Raw genomic sequence first — 16,381 nt, 5'->3', positions numbered from 1 at the left:
TGAGGGAGGCCATGAGGACACTGAGAAGGGCTTAGAGCAGGAGAAAAGGAGAGATCAGAACACAGGGGCCTTGGGAGCTCTGAGTGCAGAGAGTGCTCAGTGGGGTCAAGGCTGCCCAGAGGGGCAGCAGGTGCAGGGACAGCAGAGAAAGGGCCGATGACCTGGGCAACGAGCAGCTCCCCCGGGGTCTGCCTTCAAGGTCCGGCTGGAGGAGCTAAATGCTCCGGGGGGAGTGTGTGTCAGGGACCTTCAACCACCCGACCGTGGCCACTGCACGTGACCCACCAGGGTTGAGGAGCAGCAGACACTCCAGGAGAGGGTGGATGACTCAACCCCCGGACACCAGCTGCAGCTGAAGGCCGGCAAGGGCATCTCCCCACCAGTGCTCCTGCAGCTGTCGAGCAGGTCCCCTCCCTGCCTCTCCCTCTGCTTTGGACCGGCGCCCCTCCCGGGATGAGCAGCCTTGACCAGCTCCCATCCCAGCCACTGCACTCCTGAGACCGGCCATGACAGAGGCCGTGTACCCAGGAAAGTGGTCTCCAACAGCTCCACCCCACCCTAAAAGGCTCCACTTTCAGGTCACCAAAAGGAATTCCAAGTCCTGACCATGGTCCGAGATCTCACTGACTGAAGTAAGCTGCTTCCTTAATAGCCGACCTCCGGCTGCTGGCCTCGAGGGGCCCATGGGACATCTCAGAGCTTGGCCCCCTCCTGGGCCTTGCGGAGGCCCAGGCTGTGTGGTTCATTCCCAGAAGGGGCTGGGGGCCTGGGGCTCCCGGCTCCTGGGGGGTGGGACAGGACTGGAGTTTATCCAATGAGCTTGGGTGGAAGTTCTTATGCATGTGTGATGGGTGGACCCAACAGATGACCAAAGCGCCAACCACAGGCAGCCTCACACCCTCACTGGGATTCAGAAAATGGGTCAGATCAAGACCAAGTGAGCCATCCTGGTGTTGAGGGGGTCTTGAGGAAACAAGAGAAAAATCCTGTGTTGACCATCGATTTCACAGGAAACACTAACAGGGCAGAGCCGCAGGTCTGCCTGCTACTCCCCTGCAGAGAACGGACGCCCAGACCTGTGATGAAGCAGGCACGCTCCAAGAAATGCGGACTCAGTCCACCGAATTACATTACCTTTAATGATGGACATTCAACATTGTTGTTCAGAGATTTTCTTCTGCTCATGTCTCTGCTGCCCTTTGGAGAGTGGGACCCTGTTCTGGGGCGGGGGGGAGGTTTGCTGTACTTCTCCTAATCCTGAAAAGCAAATAATAGGCCTAATACTAATAAAACCCAAACTGAAAACAGAAATAAATGGTCTCATTACCAGCCAGGAGCAGACAGCGCTGGAAGCAGGGCGGGGGCGCCGCGCCGGCCCCCAGCACTTCCGGGCGGGGACCTCTGCAGGGTTCCCGCAGCGCCGCGTCGTTACTCAAGCGAGCACAACGGCGGTCTTCCCGGAAATGCCGCGACCGTTGCTCCGCGGTTCGCCGGAGTGTGAGCGTCGTGATGGCTCGTGCCGGCCCGCGGTCAGGCCGGGAGACCCCGCGGGGCGGCCTCCCGGAGCGCGCGGGCGCCGGCTCTTTTCGCGTCAGCGCCCCGCGGCCCGCTCGCGGAGGAAGGGCGGAGGGAGTCCGCACGCTCCCCCCACCCCCGCAACTGCAGCACCTGCGCTGACTGCGTTTGCCTAAACGAGCGCCGCTGCCAGCCTGGCCGGCCTCCTCCCTCCTCCTCGCGGGGCGGCTGCGCGCGCTCCGCTCTGGGTCGCCCCGCGAGCTCCAGCCGGAGGAGGGGGCGTGCGGCCCGGCTGTCTCTCGAGGAGCCGGATTAATGCTCCAAAGATAGGCGGCCAGTGCGGGGAGAGCCGGCTTGGAAACAATGCCTTCCGTCGGCCTCTCCTGCCGCTCTCCCTCCTCCCCACACGCGGCGCCCGCCGCGGGGCCGGGGGCCCGGCTGCCGGCGCTGTCGGGGCGCGCCCGGAGGTCCCAGCGCCGGGACGCTGCCCCTCCCCCCCAATCCCGAGCAAGTCCCAGGGAGGGGGAAGGAACAAAAGCCCCACTTTTAAGACTGTGCCTCTGACTCCCATTTTTTTCCAGCCTGTTTTGCACGTTTTTATTTGTGGTTAAATATATACATAAAATTTACCCTCTTGAGCGTTTTTAATCGTGTAGTTCAGTGGTGTTCACATTGTTGTGCAACTGGCTCCAACAGCCTGTTTTTTTACTCCTCGTTTCTCATTCAAACACTGATGGGAATACACACATGGGGTGGGGAGTGGAACTTGCCGATTTCACCCCCACCAGAGGTGGGGAGCATGGCCCAGGGCCCTGGATCTTGACCCTGCAGCGACAGCAGTCCCTGCACTCTGGGGGCTCCCCCACCTCCTCCCACCAGCAGGTACAAGCCCCCCCCCCCCCCCCCGCAACCACCGCCAAGCTGAGGGCAGGGCTCAGAGCCTCCTGGGACCTCAGGGCAGCCACCTCCCTCTGAATGACCATAAAGTCTGTGTCCTCAGGCCAGATCCTTGTCCCTGCACCCAGCACCCCTTGGCCTAGGGGTCCCTCAGGAAGATCCCCATCTTGCCCAGGTCGGCCCTCACTGACCAGAGGCGCACTCAGACTCCTGAGCCCTTCTTGCTCCCTGGACGTCCTCTTCAGCGCTTCTTCGGTCGCCCGAAGGTGGGGAGGGGTCTGGGTGCAGCAGGAGGCGGACAGGGGCCTGGGCCGCAGGGCCTCGGCCTCTCCTGCAGCAGGGAGAAGTATGGGGCGGGGACTCAGCGGAGGAACTGCCACTGAGGCCCCCAGGGCCCGCCTGCTCCAAGGGCCAACCACTGGAACCTGGGTGTGTCCTCACACGATGTGGCCAGGGAGGCACCGGAGACTGGCCCTGGGGCCCACTGGGTCACCTGCTCCAAACCACTTGCGTCGGTCACCTCTCCCTTCCCACCCTGAGCTCAAGGGTAGTGTGGTGACCCCTAGGAAGTGGTGGCTAGCAGTCAGCCCAGCCAGGAAGCGAGTCACAGTTTCCCTTGGGGTCCCTCCCAAGACAAGCTGCCGGGGGGTGGCACAGGTGGGAGGGTTTGGCTGATCACAGAGGACAACAGATGGTGAGGCTGCTAGACAGACCCCAAGCACTGGTGCTACTGGCAGGGCTTGGTCAAGGCTCTGCTGGGGCTGGTGACCTCCCAAGTGATCAGGTGGGAGACCCCAGTTGGCCCCGAGTGGACAGATGGGCCCCCTGGTCAATAGCCAAGGCTAGGCGTCCCAGAGCACCAACCAATCCAACTTGGAGGTTAAGGTCATTGACAGTAGGAAGACCCTAATCTGGAGACACCGCCGCCACTTTGCTGGAGCTACAAAAGGGAAGATTACAAGGTCTGTCAGAACCAACCTTGAAAATGTACTTAGCCCACAGGACACCATGACCAACACTGAAAGTCAAAGAAGGAGTGTGGGAAAGTATTTGCCATAAGCACACCAGAGGGGAGGTGGGTGTCTCCACTGGAAAACGGGCGCTTGCAAATCAGTAAGACAAGCCTGAACACCTCCGAAGGAAAGTAGGCAGAAGACATGAAGAAGTAATTCACAAATGAATAATGCAAACAATTACTAAATGCATGAAAGAAAGTGTCCAGGCTCACCAGTGAACAGAAACGTCCACAGGAATGAAGAGGAATTTGTGCATCAGAATTGCCAGGTGTTGAAACATGACTGGCTCCCAGGGATGAACAGAAGTGGTTCATTAACGTACGGGGGACGGAGGGATGAACAGGACTGAGGGCAGTAAAGTCAGCACGACGCTTCTAGAGGGCAATGCGGGGTGTGGGATGGAAGGCTTATAAAATGCAGTCCCCCTGCCCTAACTGCCCTGCGCTGGGAAATTTACTGCAAGAATGCCATCAGAGAGGCACAGGGATCATGCAAGCGGGCCAGACCTGGCATCCTTGCTCACAAGCGTGAGGAGTTCTATGTCTCCCACAGTGTGAGGGTGAATTTTACACATCAACCTGACTGGGCCACAGGGGCCCTGACGTTCGGTCAAATGTGTATCCAGGAGGGCATTTCTGGATGAGGTTAGCATCTGAATCGGTGGTCTCAGTACAGCGGATCATCCTCCCCCATGTGGATGGGCCTTGTCCAGTCAGCTGAAGGCCTGAATAGCACAGAAGGCTGAGTGTACTGCAGGTCAGGGGAAGTTCTCCTGCCCCACTGCTTGAGCTGGGACACAAGTTTTTTACTGCCTTCAGACTGGCTCCCCTGGAGACCCCAGCTAACGCTCACAACACAGATGCCCACACCTGTGGCAGCCCCTGAAGACAAGCTCACAAAAGAGCATGTGAAGAGGGAAGTTGCTCCTTGGCTGCGTGCCTGCCATGTGCCAGGCTGGGCTCTGGCTCCGGAGAGTCATCCAGAAACAAGACAAGGACCCTGCCTCATGGGGCTGAGTTCCAGAGGGGGAGATGGTCCAAAGCTAATGTAGAATGGATGTTAGAAGGCAGTACCTGCTATGGAAAAAGAAGCAGTCAACTTCTTTTAAAATAGTCAATTTCTTAAAAAAACGAAAACAAAAAACCTGGGTGGTTTTCTTGAAATTGTATCGAATCTATAGGTCAACTTTGGGAAAATCAATATACTCACAATGTTGAGTCCTGGAATCCATGAACATGAAACCAAGTGGGACCCTACAGGGGCTTCAGGGACAGACTCCTGCCTCCCGTGTCCCCCTCCTCTTGTTTGGAGAAAAGCTTTAGCCTCCTAAGTCTTCCTTGAGTTCCAAAGAGCAGATTTGATCGGAGAAGTGAGAAAATGCAGAAACAAAGGAAAGCAGTCAAGCATGACAAAATAATAATAGTTTAACCACTAAACAAAGTTAAGGAAATTTAGTTCCTCCTCAAGGGCTGTACATAATATCCTGAACCATGTCCTATGAGCTGTTTTGTAGATACTGAAACCCCACCAGCTGGAAGAAATTAACTGCATGCTGCCCACCAGCACATAGACCCCAGACTAGTTGGAACCAGGAGGTTGTTGATTGAGATTCCTGAAACAACACTCTGTTACCTCACCACCAACCAATCAGAGAATTGTGCACAAGCTGATCATGCACCCTGTGATGCCTGCCTCACACTGCCTTTAAGAACCCTTCTCTGAAAGCCATCGTGGCGTTTTGGTCTTTTGAGCATGAACTGCCTATTCTCCTTGCTTGTCGCCTGCAATAAATGCTGTACTTTCCTTCCCTACCACCTGGTGTCAATAGATTGGCTTTGCTGCACAGCCAGTGAACAGACTCAAGTTTGGTCTGGAAACAAACATGGTATGACTCTTCATTCATTTAGGTCTTTTTAAGTCTCTCAGTGGTATTTTATGGTTTTCTGGGTCCGGGTCTCACACTTATTTTGTTAAATTTACCTCTAAGTTTTCATGGTTTTCGAGTCTACTTAGAAACTGTATTGTTTTCATAATTTCAATTTCTAATTGTCCACTGTTAGGACACACAGATAAGATTTTTATATTTTGGCCTCATATCCTGTGACTTTGCCAAATCCACTTATTAGTTCTACTAGGACTTTGTAGTTTAGGATTTTCTGCAGACAATAATGTCATCTGTGGCTCAAGATTGTTTTAATTTTTCCTTTTCAATCATATGAATGTATAAAGTGTAATTTGTTTTCCTTGCCTTATTACATTGGCTAGGATCTCTAGGCTGAAGGAAGGTGGTGGTAGTGGATGTTTTTGCCTCATTCCCACGAAGTCTTTCACCATCACCACCTAGTCCTAGTTTACTGACGGGTGTGTGTGTGTGTGTTTGTGTGTGTGTGTTTAAACCATGAATGGGTGTTGGATCTTGTCAGATGCTTTTCATGTGTGTTTGAATCTACTGAAATGATTGTGTGGCTTTCCTGTTTCTGACCACTCACACGGCGAACTACACCAGTCAGTTCTGAAACACTAAGGTGACTTCACATTCTAGGAGGGAGTCCTACTTGGTCATATGTATTATTCTTCTAATTTATTCCTGGAATCAACCTGCAAATATTCCATTAAAGGTTTTTGTGTCTGGGCTCATGCAGTATATCGGACCTTAATTTTCTTCTCTTGACATGTTCGTCTCCGGATTTGGTACCAGGGTTAAGATGGCCTCACGGAACGAGCTAGGAAGTGCTCTCTCCTCCTCTGGGTTCTGAAAGTGCTTGTGTATCGTCCATGTTATTTCTCTTTCAAGTGTTTGCTGTGGTCCTCCAGCCAAGCCTCCCGCCTGGAATTTGTCTACACCAAAGCAAGCACTGGACCAGACTGATGGGAGCCTGGCTATGAGGGGTCATGCTTCTGACCCCCTCAAAGACGGGGACATGAGGTGTTCTGTTGTGAGTGTGTTAAGTCAGAAACTATGGATAGAAGGACAGGTACAGGGGGAGCTTGTCCCATAGCCCTGGAGTGAGGGCGAGGCTGGCAATGGTGATTCAGGGGTGGGCTGAGGGCGGACACGGTCACCTGGAGGACATGGAGAGGCACGGAGAGGCATCCTCCATGGAGCCCTGTGACATGCCGATGGTACTGGCTGCCTGGACACAGAGAAGACTGAGAAGAGGCCAGAGAGGGAAGAAAGACTCCAGGAGCACAGGGTGGGCTGGGGGTGGGGAAGTGAGAATCTTTAAAAACACAGTTTTAGCCCAAGAGCGTCCAGATAAGAAAGGTCAGCTGGGCCAGAGCTGCTGAGGGCACAAGAAAGATGTCTGATGAGCTCTGCAGATGGAGGAGGCCCAGGTGACCGGACCAGGCACAGTTCCTGCTGAGGAAGATGTGGAGGCCATGGGGCATGTTCCTAGCAGGGGTCCCTCCTCCAGGTGCCTGGGCCAGCCATCTGTCCTCTGCCCACTGACGGCTCTAGCCCACCTCTTGCACATCCTTGACCTGATGACTCTGGGTCTGCCTTTGCCAGACCTCGACCCTGGGAAGCTTCTCTAGTCCAAGGGCCCAAAGTCACCTAGTATACAGCTTAAACTGCACCCCCGCTCCCCACGCCGGGAGCTGTCTGCTGCAGTCTGCTTAACGCCCTGAAGGGCACGGCCCCCCCTTGAGGCCCTGGCACTCAGCATAGCGCCCAGCACCGACTCCTAAACGAGCGGGAAGTGGGGGCACCTGCCAGGGCCCAGGGGAGCACACAGGTATTTTGAGGGCTGTGTCCCTTTCCTGAGCTGAGGTAGCGGAGAAAGAAATGCAAACAGGCCCTCTCAGGAGGGGTGCTAGGAAGATCCAGGTGTTTCCATCTGTTTGTTTGTTTGTTTAATTTAGTGGAGGCACTGGGGATTGAACGCAGGACCTCATGCATGCTAAGCATGACCGCTACCACTGAGCTGTACCCGCTTCTCCATCTTGGCGTTCCCATTGTTCACACAGCCCTCCCCCAGGGCAGGCAGGAGCAGGGGATTATCCTGATGGGAGTGAGGGCTGGCTGTGGAGGGCCGGAGCGTGCAGAAAACCTGCTGGTGAATCCACTTGGCCATAGACCCGCGCCACGGCCAGGCACCCAGTGGCTCAAAGGGTTGTGCGACCCCCTCCCCAACCTGTGCCCTGCTCCCAGTCCTCAATTCTCTTCTCCCACCTCTACCACACTAGCTTACGCAGAGCGTGTTTCCGCAAGAAACAGGGGCCCTCCAAGTCCGGCTGCCTCTGCAGGCGCCTCTCTGGAGCCGTCCGTGCCAGTGCGCCTTCAGCCCAACTGCCCGACCCGAAGGAGGAAGGGTCGGCTCTCACAAAAGCTTGCTGTGTGACCTTGGTTGAGTTCCTGACCCCTCTGTGCTGGTCACTGTTGTGTACCCAGGAAAACGGACCGGAGGAGGGCAGTGTCCCCGGCATGGCCTCGGGATATGCAAGGTCACGCTTGGGTCGCCCGCCCCGCAGCGCCGCAGCCCCCGGGAGGGGAGGAGGGAAGGGGCTGGTAACTCCCTCCCGCCCCGGTGGTCACGGCCAGCAGGGACCGCTCCGGCAGCCGGGGCCGCACACTGCCCACCCCCACGGCCGGCCGCCTGCACCGTCCCGGGATGCGCTTCAAGAGTGGGCCGCGCGGCACACACAGCTCAGCGGCGCGGCGGGGCCGGGCGAGGCCGAGGGCGGCGGGCTGCGGACCCGAGACGCCTAGTCCTCAACCCACCTCGACCCCGCCCGGCCTCGCCCGAACCACGCCTCGTCTCCCCGAGACCAGCTCCCCGGAGCTCTCGCCGAGGCCCCGCGGAGGCGGGCGGGGGGAGGACGTGGGCGGGCGGAACGCACCGCTGATTGGCCGGCGCCCCTGATTGACCGGCGCGGGAACCACTCGCTGCCGCCGCTGCATCCGGCTGCCCTCGTACGGGCTCGGCTCGGCTCGGCTCGGCTCGGCGGCTCGGCTCGGCTCGGCTCGGCTCGGCGGCTCGGCTCGGCTCGGCTCGGCTGCGCGGCCGCGGACGGACGGACGGGCGTGCGCGGGGGGCGCGGGGCGCGGGGAGCGGGCCTCGGCGGCGGCGGCGGCGGCGGCGGCGGAGGAAGCCTGGTGCCCCCGCCCGCCTGGTCCTCTCGGAGAGGCGGAGACAGCGCGGGCCGGCCGCAGCGGAACGGGCGCGGGCGAGGGGGGCGGCGGCGCGGGGGAGGCGCGGGGGGCGCGGAACGAGCGCGGCCCGCCGGGCGCCGCCGACCCGGCTCAGCCGACCGACGGACGGACGCGGACGGACGCGGCCCCTCCCTGCCGCCGCCCGCCCGCCCGCCCGGGGCGCCCACCTTGCCGGCGCCGGGCCCGGGAGCGATGACATCGACGGGGAAGGACGGCGGCGGGGCGCAGCACGCGCAGTATGTGGGGCCCTACCGGCTGGAGAAGACGCTGGGCAAGGGGCAGACAGGTGCGTGCGGGCCAGCTGGGGCCGGGGCTGGGACCTGGGGGCCCCGGGACACGGAAGGGCCGGGGGACCAGGACACCGATGGGGAGTGGGGGCACCGGGGGGCCGGGGAGGACCGGGGCGCACAGGCCCGCCGCCGGGGAGGCCGGCGCCAGCGCGCGGAGTCGGGGCCCGGGAAGGAGGCCACCCGGAGCGGGGTGCTGCAGGCCCGGCCCGCGGCTCCGGCCAGCGGCCGCGAACAATGGGCGGCCGGGCCCCAGGTCCCGCCGCGGAGCCCCGCAGGCCGCGCGGCTGCGGTCGGCCGCGCGCGGCCCAAGGACACGCGGCGCGGACGGGGGCGCACGGGCCCGGCCAGCGCCCCTCGGCCGGGCTGCAGGTGCGCGGCCCCGGCCGCATTGTGCGCCCGAGCGACCGGGCCCATTGTGCCGCGGGAGGAGGGGGCCGAGCGGGCGCCCATCTGCCGTCTGCCGCGGCCGCGCTAATAGGCGTGTTGCCCGAGCAGCTGCGCCCCGAGCCGCGCGCCCCCGGCCGCGACCCCCAACTCAGGAGGCCGGCGGGCGGGGAGGCCGCCGTGCGCGACGTGCGGGGAACCGGGCCACTCTGGCCAGGCCGGGACCTCCCTCCAAGGTGGGAGTGGGAGAGTGTCGGCGCCACTCCGAGGGCTGGACAGCGCCTCTCTCGCCTCCCAACCTCTGCTCAGAATGTCTGCGACACTGCACTTCCCAGGGGAGGGAGAGAGAGAGACTGGTACCGGGCCCCACCGCGGATCCCGGGCCCCGGATCCCACACTGGTAGTGGAGCAGCCCAGTCTGCAGGAGGAGGGGGCGGCCCGGCTGCCAAGCCCCTCGTCTGGCTGGCCAGGCGCTCTCAGAGTGGCTTTGTGGGAGGCTGGGCTCAGCCATTTTCTTTCTTCTCCCTGGATGGGCCTCTCTTGGCGGCCCAGAAGTCCGAGTGGCACTACCTCCTCCTTGTCTCTCTGGGAAGTTCCTAGAGCAGAGGAAGGGAGGAGGAGGGTGCGGCAGGGCTGGACCCCCCCCCCCACCCCGTGCAGGATCGGCGCCCAGGAGGGGGTTGCTGTGGCCAGGGATGCTGCAAGCCCTCTCCAAGCCCCCCAGGGTGGCCCAGAGGCGGAGCCTGGAGGTGGGAGGAAAGTGGGCCAAACCCCTGGCTGGGGGTGGGGGGAGGAGAGCCCGGGTTGTGATGTAACTAAGGCAGAGCGCAGGAAGGTGCCTGGGCCAGGGCAGTGGGAGCTCCCTCTCCCTCTCTGGGGTAGGCAGCTGAGGCACCAGGGGGTCCTGGGCAGTGGTGCAACGCCTCTGGGAGTCAGGGTGGCGGGGCCCGGGTTCCAGGAGGAAGTGGCAGACAGCCCGTGTTCAACTGAGTTCAGAATATGCATGTTTCCAGTAGTTGGTGAAATTCTTGGTGGGGGAGGGGCCTGGGGCAGCAGAATACAGGAGGCAGTGAAATAATCTAATTATCTAACCAATAAAATGCTATTATAAGGAAACGTCAGCGTGTAAGTGATGACAGCAGTGAATTGCATACAGTGCCGCGCGTGCCGGTCTCCGTGGGTGGGGGCTGGTCTCCGTGCTCTTCATTGAGCCCTACTGTCGTACAGTTAATTACAGGAGGTTTCCCCTGTAATTAACAGTAATGAGTACAAAAGGATGAGCCGTGTGTGAACAACATGCTGCCGGTGATGTTTAGAAGCAGCTCTGTGTGGCCCAGGACACCAGCAGTCTCCCTTCTCAGGCCCCTCCCTTTTGAGTGTTATCTGCCCTGGAGGGGTCCAGTTGAGGCACTTGCGCTCGGGGGGGGGGGGGGGGGTCTGTCTGTCCTGAGTTCCTTCTGGCCTCATTGAGTGCTTTGAGCTGCTACCCAGGTTCTGATGGTTGGAGCACCTGCTTCCTGGAAAGGCTGGGGAGGAGGCCGTCCCTCAGGCTCCTGTCTCTCTGTCTCTTCTTTTGAAGGGTCGTTGGAGTTTAGTGGACGTGGGGCCTCCTGGTGTGTGTGTGCCAGGCCTGGCCCCTCGGCCTGCTGGTTGGCCTTCGACACCAAATGCCCAGAGAGCTGTGACTTCCGAGGCCTGGCCTTTTGCTCCCTCGGCAAACGTCTGACCTCATCTGGGGACCAGGCTTTCTGCCGGGAGGCCTCAGTGGAAGAACTTCTGTTGCCGCCTCCCTCCCTGGGACGTTGGTCCTGCTGGGGACCTGCTGCTGGTGGAGCCGTGCAGGCCCCAGGCCCGGGGCCTGTGGTGTGTCCCCTGGCCCCAGCCTGGCTTTCCTCGTCTCACAGACACCTCCGTTCTCCTCGCCCTCTGTCCAAGTCCTGTCTGTAAAGGGGGTGCTGGGAAGAGTAGGCTTTGGTGAGCTCCGTGCTGTAGCTGGGCCTCTGGGCCCATCTGACCCGGGCGCCCTGGCTGGCATGTCCCAAGCCAGGGTCCGCTGGGAGGCAGTCCCTCTGCTCTCTCTCAAAACACTGCACTTGGGGAATCAGATGCGGGTGGGCGATGCTGCCAGGTGTAGAGTGCAGGTGTGGGCAGAGCCGCCACCTCCACCTGGCCGGACGCCCCTCCGGAGGCTGGCAGGGCCTAGTTCCCACTTCTGTTTTAGCTTTTAGGCCACGGGTGGGTCTGTTGTGTTCATTTGGTGTCGGGCTCAGTGAGCCGGTCTGTCCCCATTAGGGCTGGCGAGGCAGTGGTCAAGAAGTCATCCCCTCTGCACAGCCATCCAGGGGCAGGTGTCGCCGTGCGGGGTGGAGTTCACTGCTGAGGCCTGCCTGGCCTCCCCCTGATTGGGGTGAGGGCATCTCCAGAGGGTCTAGCAGGGCCTGGGGAGGTCCAGGGGGTGAGCTGTGTAGGCAGTGCAGCCTTCATCCCTCCAGCCCCATTGGGAAACCGAGCCACACACGGCACTGCCGGAACCAGGATGCCACCGGCCCGGCAGGCCAGGAGGATCCTGCGGGAGGAGGGGAGGGCGGTGGTTCTGTGAGCCTTTCTCAGAGCCGAGGTGCACAGTAAGATGTGGGGCCTACCCTGGAAGCCCTGCACCCAGTGGGCGGCAGGCGAGGTAGGCTTTGAGGTGAGGGGTCAGTCCAGCTAAAGAGGGACAGTGGGCGTGAGGGGCCTCCCTGCTGCTTATCTGGCTGGAGGGCTGGTGGGGGGCCGTCCTCTCCCAGTTCTCGAGGGACCCTTGGAGAATCAGTGTGGGTGCTGGTGGCAGGCAGGCTGGAAAGGACTCCTGGAGGGGGAGGAGCTAGTGAAGAGGGGCAGGTGAGTGAGGGAGATACCGGTGAGCTGGGAAGAGACAGGTGACATGGAGGGAGAGACGGTGTGCTGGGAGGAGAGACAGGTGTGATAAAGGAGAAACAGGTGAGCTGGAGACTGTGCCGGCAGACCCTGAGGTGACCCCCGGCCTGGAGCTGGAGGGAGGCCAGCTTGGAGCAGGCCGGGGGAGGCAGAGCCAGAGGTGAGGCCCTGGGGCATGGAGGACGATGTCAGTTTTGGAAAATTGGGCAGAAGGTGGCAGCTTTCCAGTTGGCGAGTGGCCGTGGTGCATCGGCCCTGGGGATGGGGCAGGGGCTGGCCCAGGAGCCGGCCTGGGGTGCCCTGGGGGCTGAGGCCTGGAGAAGGAGCAGGCCTCCCTGATGGATGGAGGCACTGGACTTGGGGCGCCCAGTGAAGGTGGACAGAGCAGGGTGAGTGGGGTCAGCCTCCACTGGCCACATGTGGACCACCCGTCACGTCTGACGGTCAGTGCCATCGGCAGGCCTTGTTGCCCCTTGCCACGAGTCAAGGGCGCCCCACGCTGTCCTCAGGCTGGCCTCAGTTTACCCAACCCGTTTCATAAGTGAGAAAACAGGCTCTGAACTTGGTGCTTTGGTCAAGGGCATCAGCTCCTGGGGATGGCAGGAGGCCCACACGCACTCAGGACATGAGCTCGGTTAAAAGTTCGGACCCTGTTCTCAAACAGTGGTGGGCAGAGCTTGGGTGGGGGCCGTGGGGAGCCCCCACCTATCTCTCTGGCCCCATGCAGTGGTCAGAAAGGCTCGACACCCCGTCTGCAACTTTGAGTGGGACCGATGCCACCCAGCTGTCCTCCTGAGCACAGACCCTGCCCCAGGAAGCCTCTTTCCTCAGCTGAGAGCCAACCTCTGGGTGGAGGGCAGCTCTGCATGGGGGTCCCCAGCCTGATGGGGGTCTCACCTCAAAGGATGGGCAGTTTCCTGAAGGTAGGATGGGAGGGTCCTGGGGTGAACAGAGCCCCAGCACCCTGGTTCCAGAGTGTCCCTTACCTACTGAGGTCCCCTGTGGCTCTGAGCACCTCTGAGTTTTCACGCATCCTGCCTGAGTCACCACTGGCAGTGGCCACTACTCTGCAGGGATGGGGTAAGGGGCATCTGTACCAGGAAGGGCACAAGTGAACCCCGATGCACAGACAGTCACCCAGAATGTGCTCAGGGCCCAGGAGCAGAGCAGCCGCGGATTGTGGGGTTCCTGGTCCCACTGGCCTGCTGGAGACTGGCCAGGGACACCCCATCCTTACTGGTGACTCGCAGGCTTGGCCATGCATGTTGTGGGGGAGGGTGTGGATTCCCCCTGCCTCCCAGCCCGGAACCAACCAGCCACCCTGAGGGCTGTGTGGGGCCAGTGAGGGCTGTGCCGCAGGGCGCCGGAGTCCCCTGCTGCCCACACCAGCGGCTAGCCAGCACTGCTGTGGCCTGAGCGAGTGTGCGCCTTCCCCACCCACACATGCTTTTCTCTGGCTCCTTCTTCCCCTCGTTCTCATCACCATTGCTTATCTGTGGGGTGACCACTGGGCCTGAAAATGCCAGAGAAGTCAGGGGTGGGTGGGCGGCAAGGAGGGGGAGGGGGATGGCTTCTTGGAAGGCAGATGTGGCCTGCCAGCAGCACTGTCTGCATCCGCTCTGCCTGAGCACCAGCCCTGCGGGTGCTTGGCACCGTCTGTGTGCCTGGAGTCAGAGGCTCTGTGGCTTGCACTCACGAGGGGTGCTGGGGCAACTTTATGGTCTCCTGGTGCTCTAGTTTGGAGCACCTGTGCCTTCAAGGCTGGCAGACACAGACCCGATTTCTTTGGGGACCTGGGAGGGTCAGGTTCTCTCAAGTTAGCACCCTGACTGTGTCCTCTGGCTGCCCGCACCCTCCATGGTGGGGCTGTGCTGGCAGCTCCTCGGGCCCAGGGCCCTTCCTGCCTGTGTCCAGTGCATAGGCTGGGCCCCTTGGAAGGGGGCACGCTGTGCTCTCGGAGGCCTGCTGCGCACAGAGGGCGAGCGTGGTGGCGGGGCGTCCAGGGTGGGAAAGAGGCCTCGCCACCTGCCTGCAGCCCCGTGTGCTGCCCGCATCGGCTGGCCTCTCTGGCCCTTGTGGCCAACTTGGACCCTAACGGGGTGGTTCTGTGCCCCTGGTTGTGGAAGCGCAGCCCAGGGACAGAGCTGTCCCGGGCTCTGGGCTCGGGAGCTGAGGGACTTTGAGCCTCAGGCCCCATCTGTAGGGCAGCATTTCCTGAGCTTCTGTGAGGCTCTGATGGCCAAGCACAATGTCGGGGGCACATCTGTGGTGCATGGTGTCCAGGAGGAGGACAGCAGGCCAGCATCTGTCAGGGCCCCTTGAGGGTCTCGGGGGAGGGAAGAGACCCCCTTCTCTGCTGGTGTCCCTTGTGTTGCCCTGGATTCTGCCAGAAGTCCTCTCAGATATGGGGAGAGCCAGTTCCTCTGGACAACTGCCCCAGGAAAGCCCACCACGGTGCCAGGCTACCCAGTCCTGCCGTCATCCACGGGCCGGCTGATGTGACCAGGCCACACAGCACTGGGTGGTGGGCCCGGGGTGGCCCTCTGTGAGCCTGGCCCAGAGCCCCAGGCCCTGGCGGAGGATGGCTGAGCTGCCCATGGGCCTGCCCGAGGCTTCACCCCAGGGATGGTGGCCGGCCGAGTGGGGCAGGCCCGGGCCAGCAGCCTTGAACTCTGGACAAGATGGAGGCTGGGCTGGGGCAGAGGCCGCAGGGACAAAGCAGGGATTGTGCCGGGCTGGGTCCTGAGAGGCGGCCCAGGCCTTGTCCTGCCGCCTCTGAGGGGCCAGTGTTCTAGAGCCGGGCAGCTGGGCGCCCCCCGCCCCCCGCAGGACAAGGCTCCAGCAGGCCTGGCGCAGCTCGAAAAAACCGCCCTTGTCTTTCTTCCGGTGGCCTTCTCCCCGTCCTTGCTGACTCCATCCCTCGGGGCCTGGGGGCTGCTGCCGGACCTCAGTTTCTTCCCTATGCACTAGGGTGACAGTGCCTCTGGCTGAATTTCAAGGGCTACTGAGGTCGATGTGTGTAGGGCGCTGGCTCGGCATCCTGGGGACACCCACCCTGGCTAGGGGTGCTGGCCTGTGAGGACAGAGCTGCTTCCCCAGGTGGTGGCCACATCCTCGTCCCCCTGGGTGCCTGGGGCCGGCTGCCCCTCCTGGGCCTCCTCCAGGCCCTGCCAGCGGGCCTGGCTGACAGTGAATGGAAGGTTCCAGGGCCTTTTGGTTCTGGGTTGGGGTGTGGGGAGGGCCTCAGGGCACCTGCACCGTGGCTGCCCACTCTGGGCTCAGCCTGGGCCCCGGGGTCCTGGAGGGCAGGGCTGGCCTCCCTGGCCCCAGAGCAGAGGTGGGAAGGCAGCCCGAACAGCCACCCACGTGGCCTGAGTGACATTGCTGGAGCTGGGGACATGTCAGGCTGCCGCTCCATCTCAGGGCTGTGGGTGTTTTTAGGGGGCGGCAGGAGGCTGTCTGGCCAGGAATGCGGCATCTGTGGGGGTGGCTGGGCTGGGGTGCTCCCGGGCGACTCCAGCAATGCTGGCAGCCGCTGGCTTAGGCTGGGGGCCAGGATGAGTGGGGTCTGAGGAGACAGCGCCTGGTCAGCCCTACTTGTTGAGGGGTGGCTGCCTGGGAGCCCAACGAGCCCTGCCCTGTGGCTGGCGTGAGCCCCACGGGCCACAGGCTGGAGGCGGGGTGGTGCTGGGGCCACTGCCTGGGCCGCCTGGTCAGGAGACCCCTCCCGGGAGCTGAGTCAGGAGAGGCCCTGGCCAGAGGTGGCCCCGGGTGGGGCGGGGCAGGGCAGGAGGCCAGTCCCCGGGCTGGGTGCTTCCCGCATCTCATTCTGTCTGGGACGGTCCAGAGGCACATTGGGTGTGTGGGTCCCGCTTCCTCAGGCGTTGACGCTGGCTCCAGGCTGGAGGCTCGGGAGTGGGGCGCCACAAGCTCTGCCCACCCCATCTCAGACTCCCCTGTGGTCCAGCGAGGGCCTGTGGTGGAGCCTGGGCAGCCCCTCAGGGCAGCTTTCCTCCCTGGAGGAATGCAGGCATCCCCCAGGAGTGAGTGTGGCCCTGACGCCCATGGAGAGGGGCCTGCCTGGAGTGTCCCAGCAGCCTGTGTGAGGAGCTGAGTCCCCTGGGACCATTCAGACAGAGCCTCCTGGCCACCCCAGGAGCCAGCCAGGAGACACAGAGGACCTGTGATCATGCGGGGACCCTGGGGTC

At 61.7% G+C, this 16,381-nt stretch overlaps 1 protein-coding gene across 10 annotated transcripts in view; it reads left to right on the top strand.

Annotated features, from left to right (window-relative positions):
• Window positions 1–8,380: 8,380 nt before the first annotated feature.
• The window catches only part of BRSK2 (BR serine/threonine kinase 2), a 61,374-nt gene continuing 53,373 nt past the window's right edge, over window positions 8,381–16,381 (top strand). For 6 of the 10 annotated variants that reach the window (XR_012076875.1, XR_012076874.1, XM_072970562.1 and 3 more), the window contains exon 1: window positions 8,776–8,869. Coding sequence is in view for 8 of the 10 variants with exons in the window: in XM_072970562.1 (XP_072826663.1) it covers window positions 8,776–8,869 (94 nt within the window). In the remaining 2 variants the exon portion in view is untranslated. Of the gene's footprint in view, window positions 8,870–16,381 lie in introns of all 10 variants that reach the window. The other 4 variants (XM_072970564.1, XM_072970560.1, XM_072970558.1 and 1 more) reach the window with 2 other exon arrangements.

Source organism: Vicugna pacos, chromosome 10, assembly GCF_048564905.1.
Source record: "Vicugna pacos chromosome 10, VicPac4, whole genome shotgun sequence".
Taxonomy (NCBI): domain Eukaryota; kingdom Metazoa; phylum Chordata; class Mammalia; order Artiodactyla; family Camelidae; genus Vicugna; species Vicugna pacos.
This window is presented reverse-complemented; position numbering and strand designations above follow the sequence as displayed.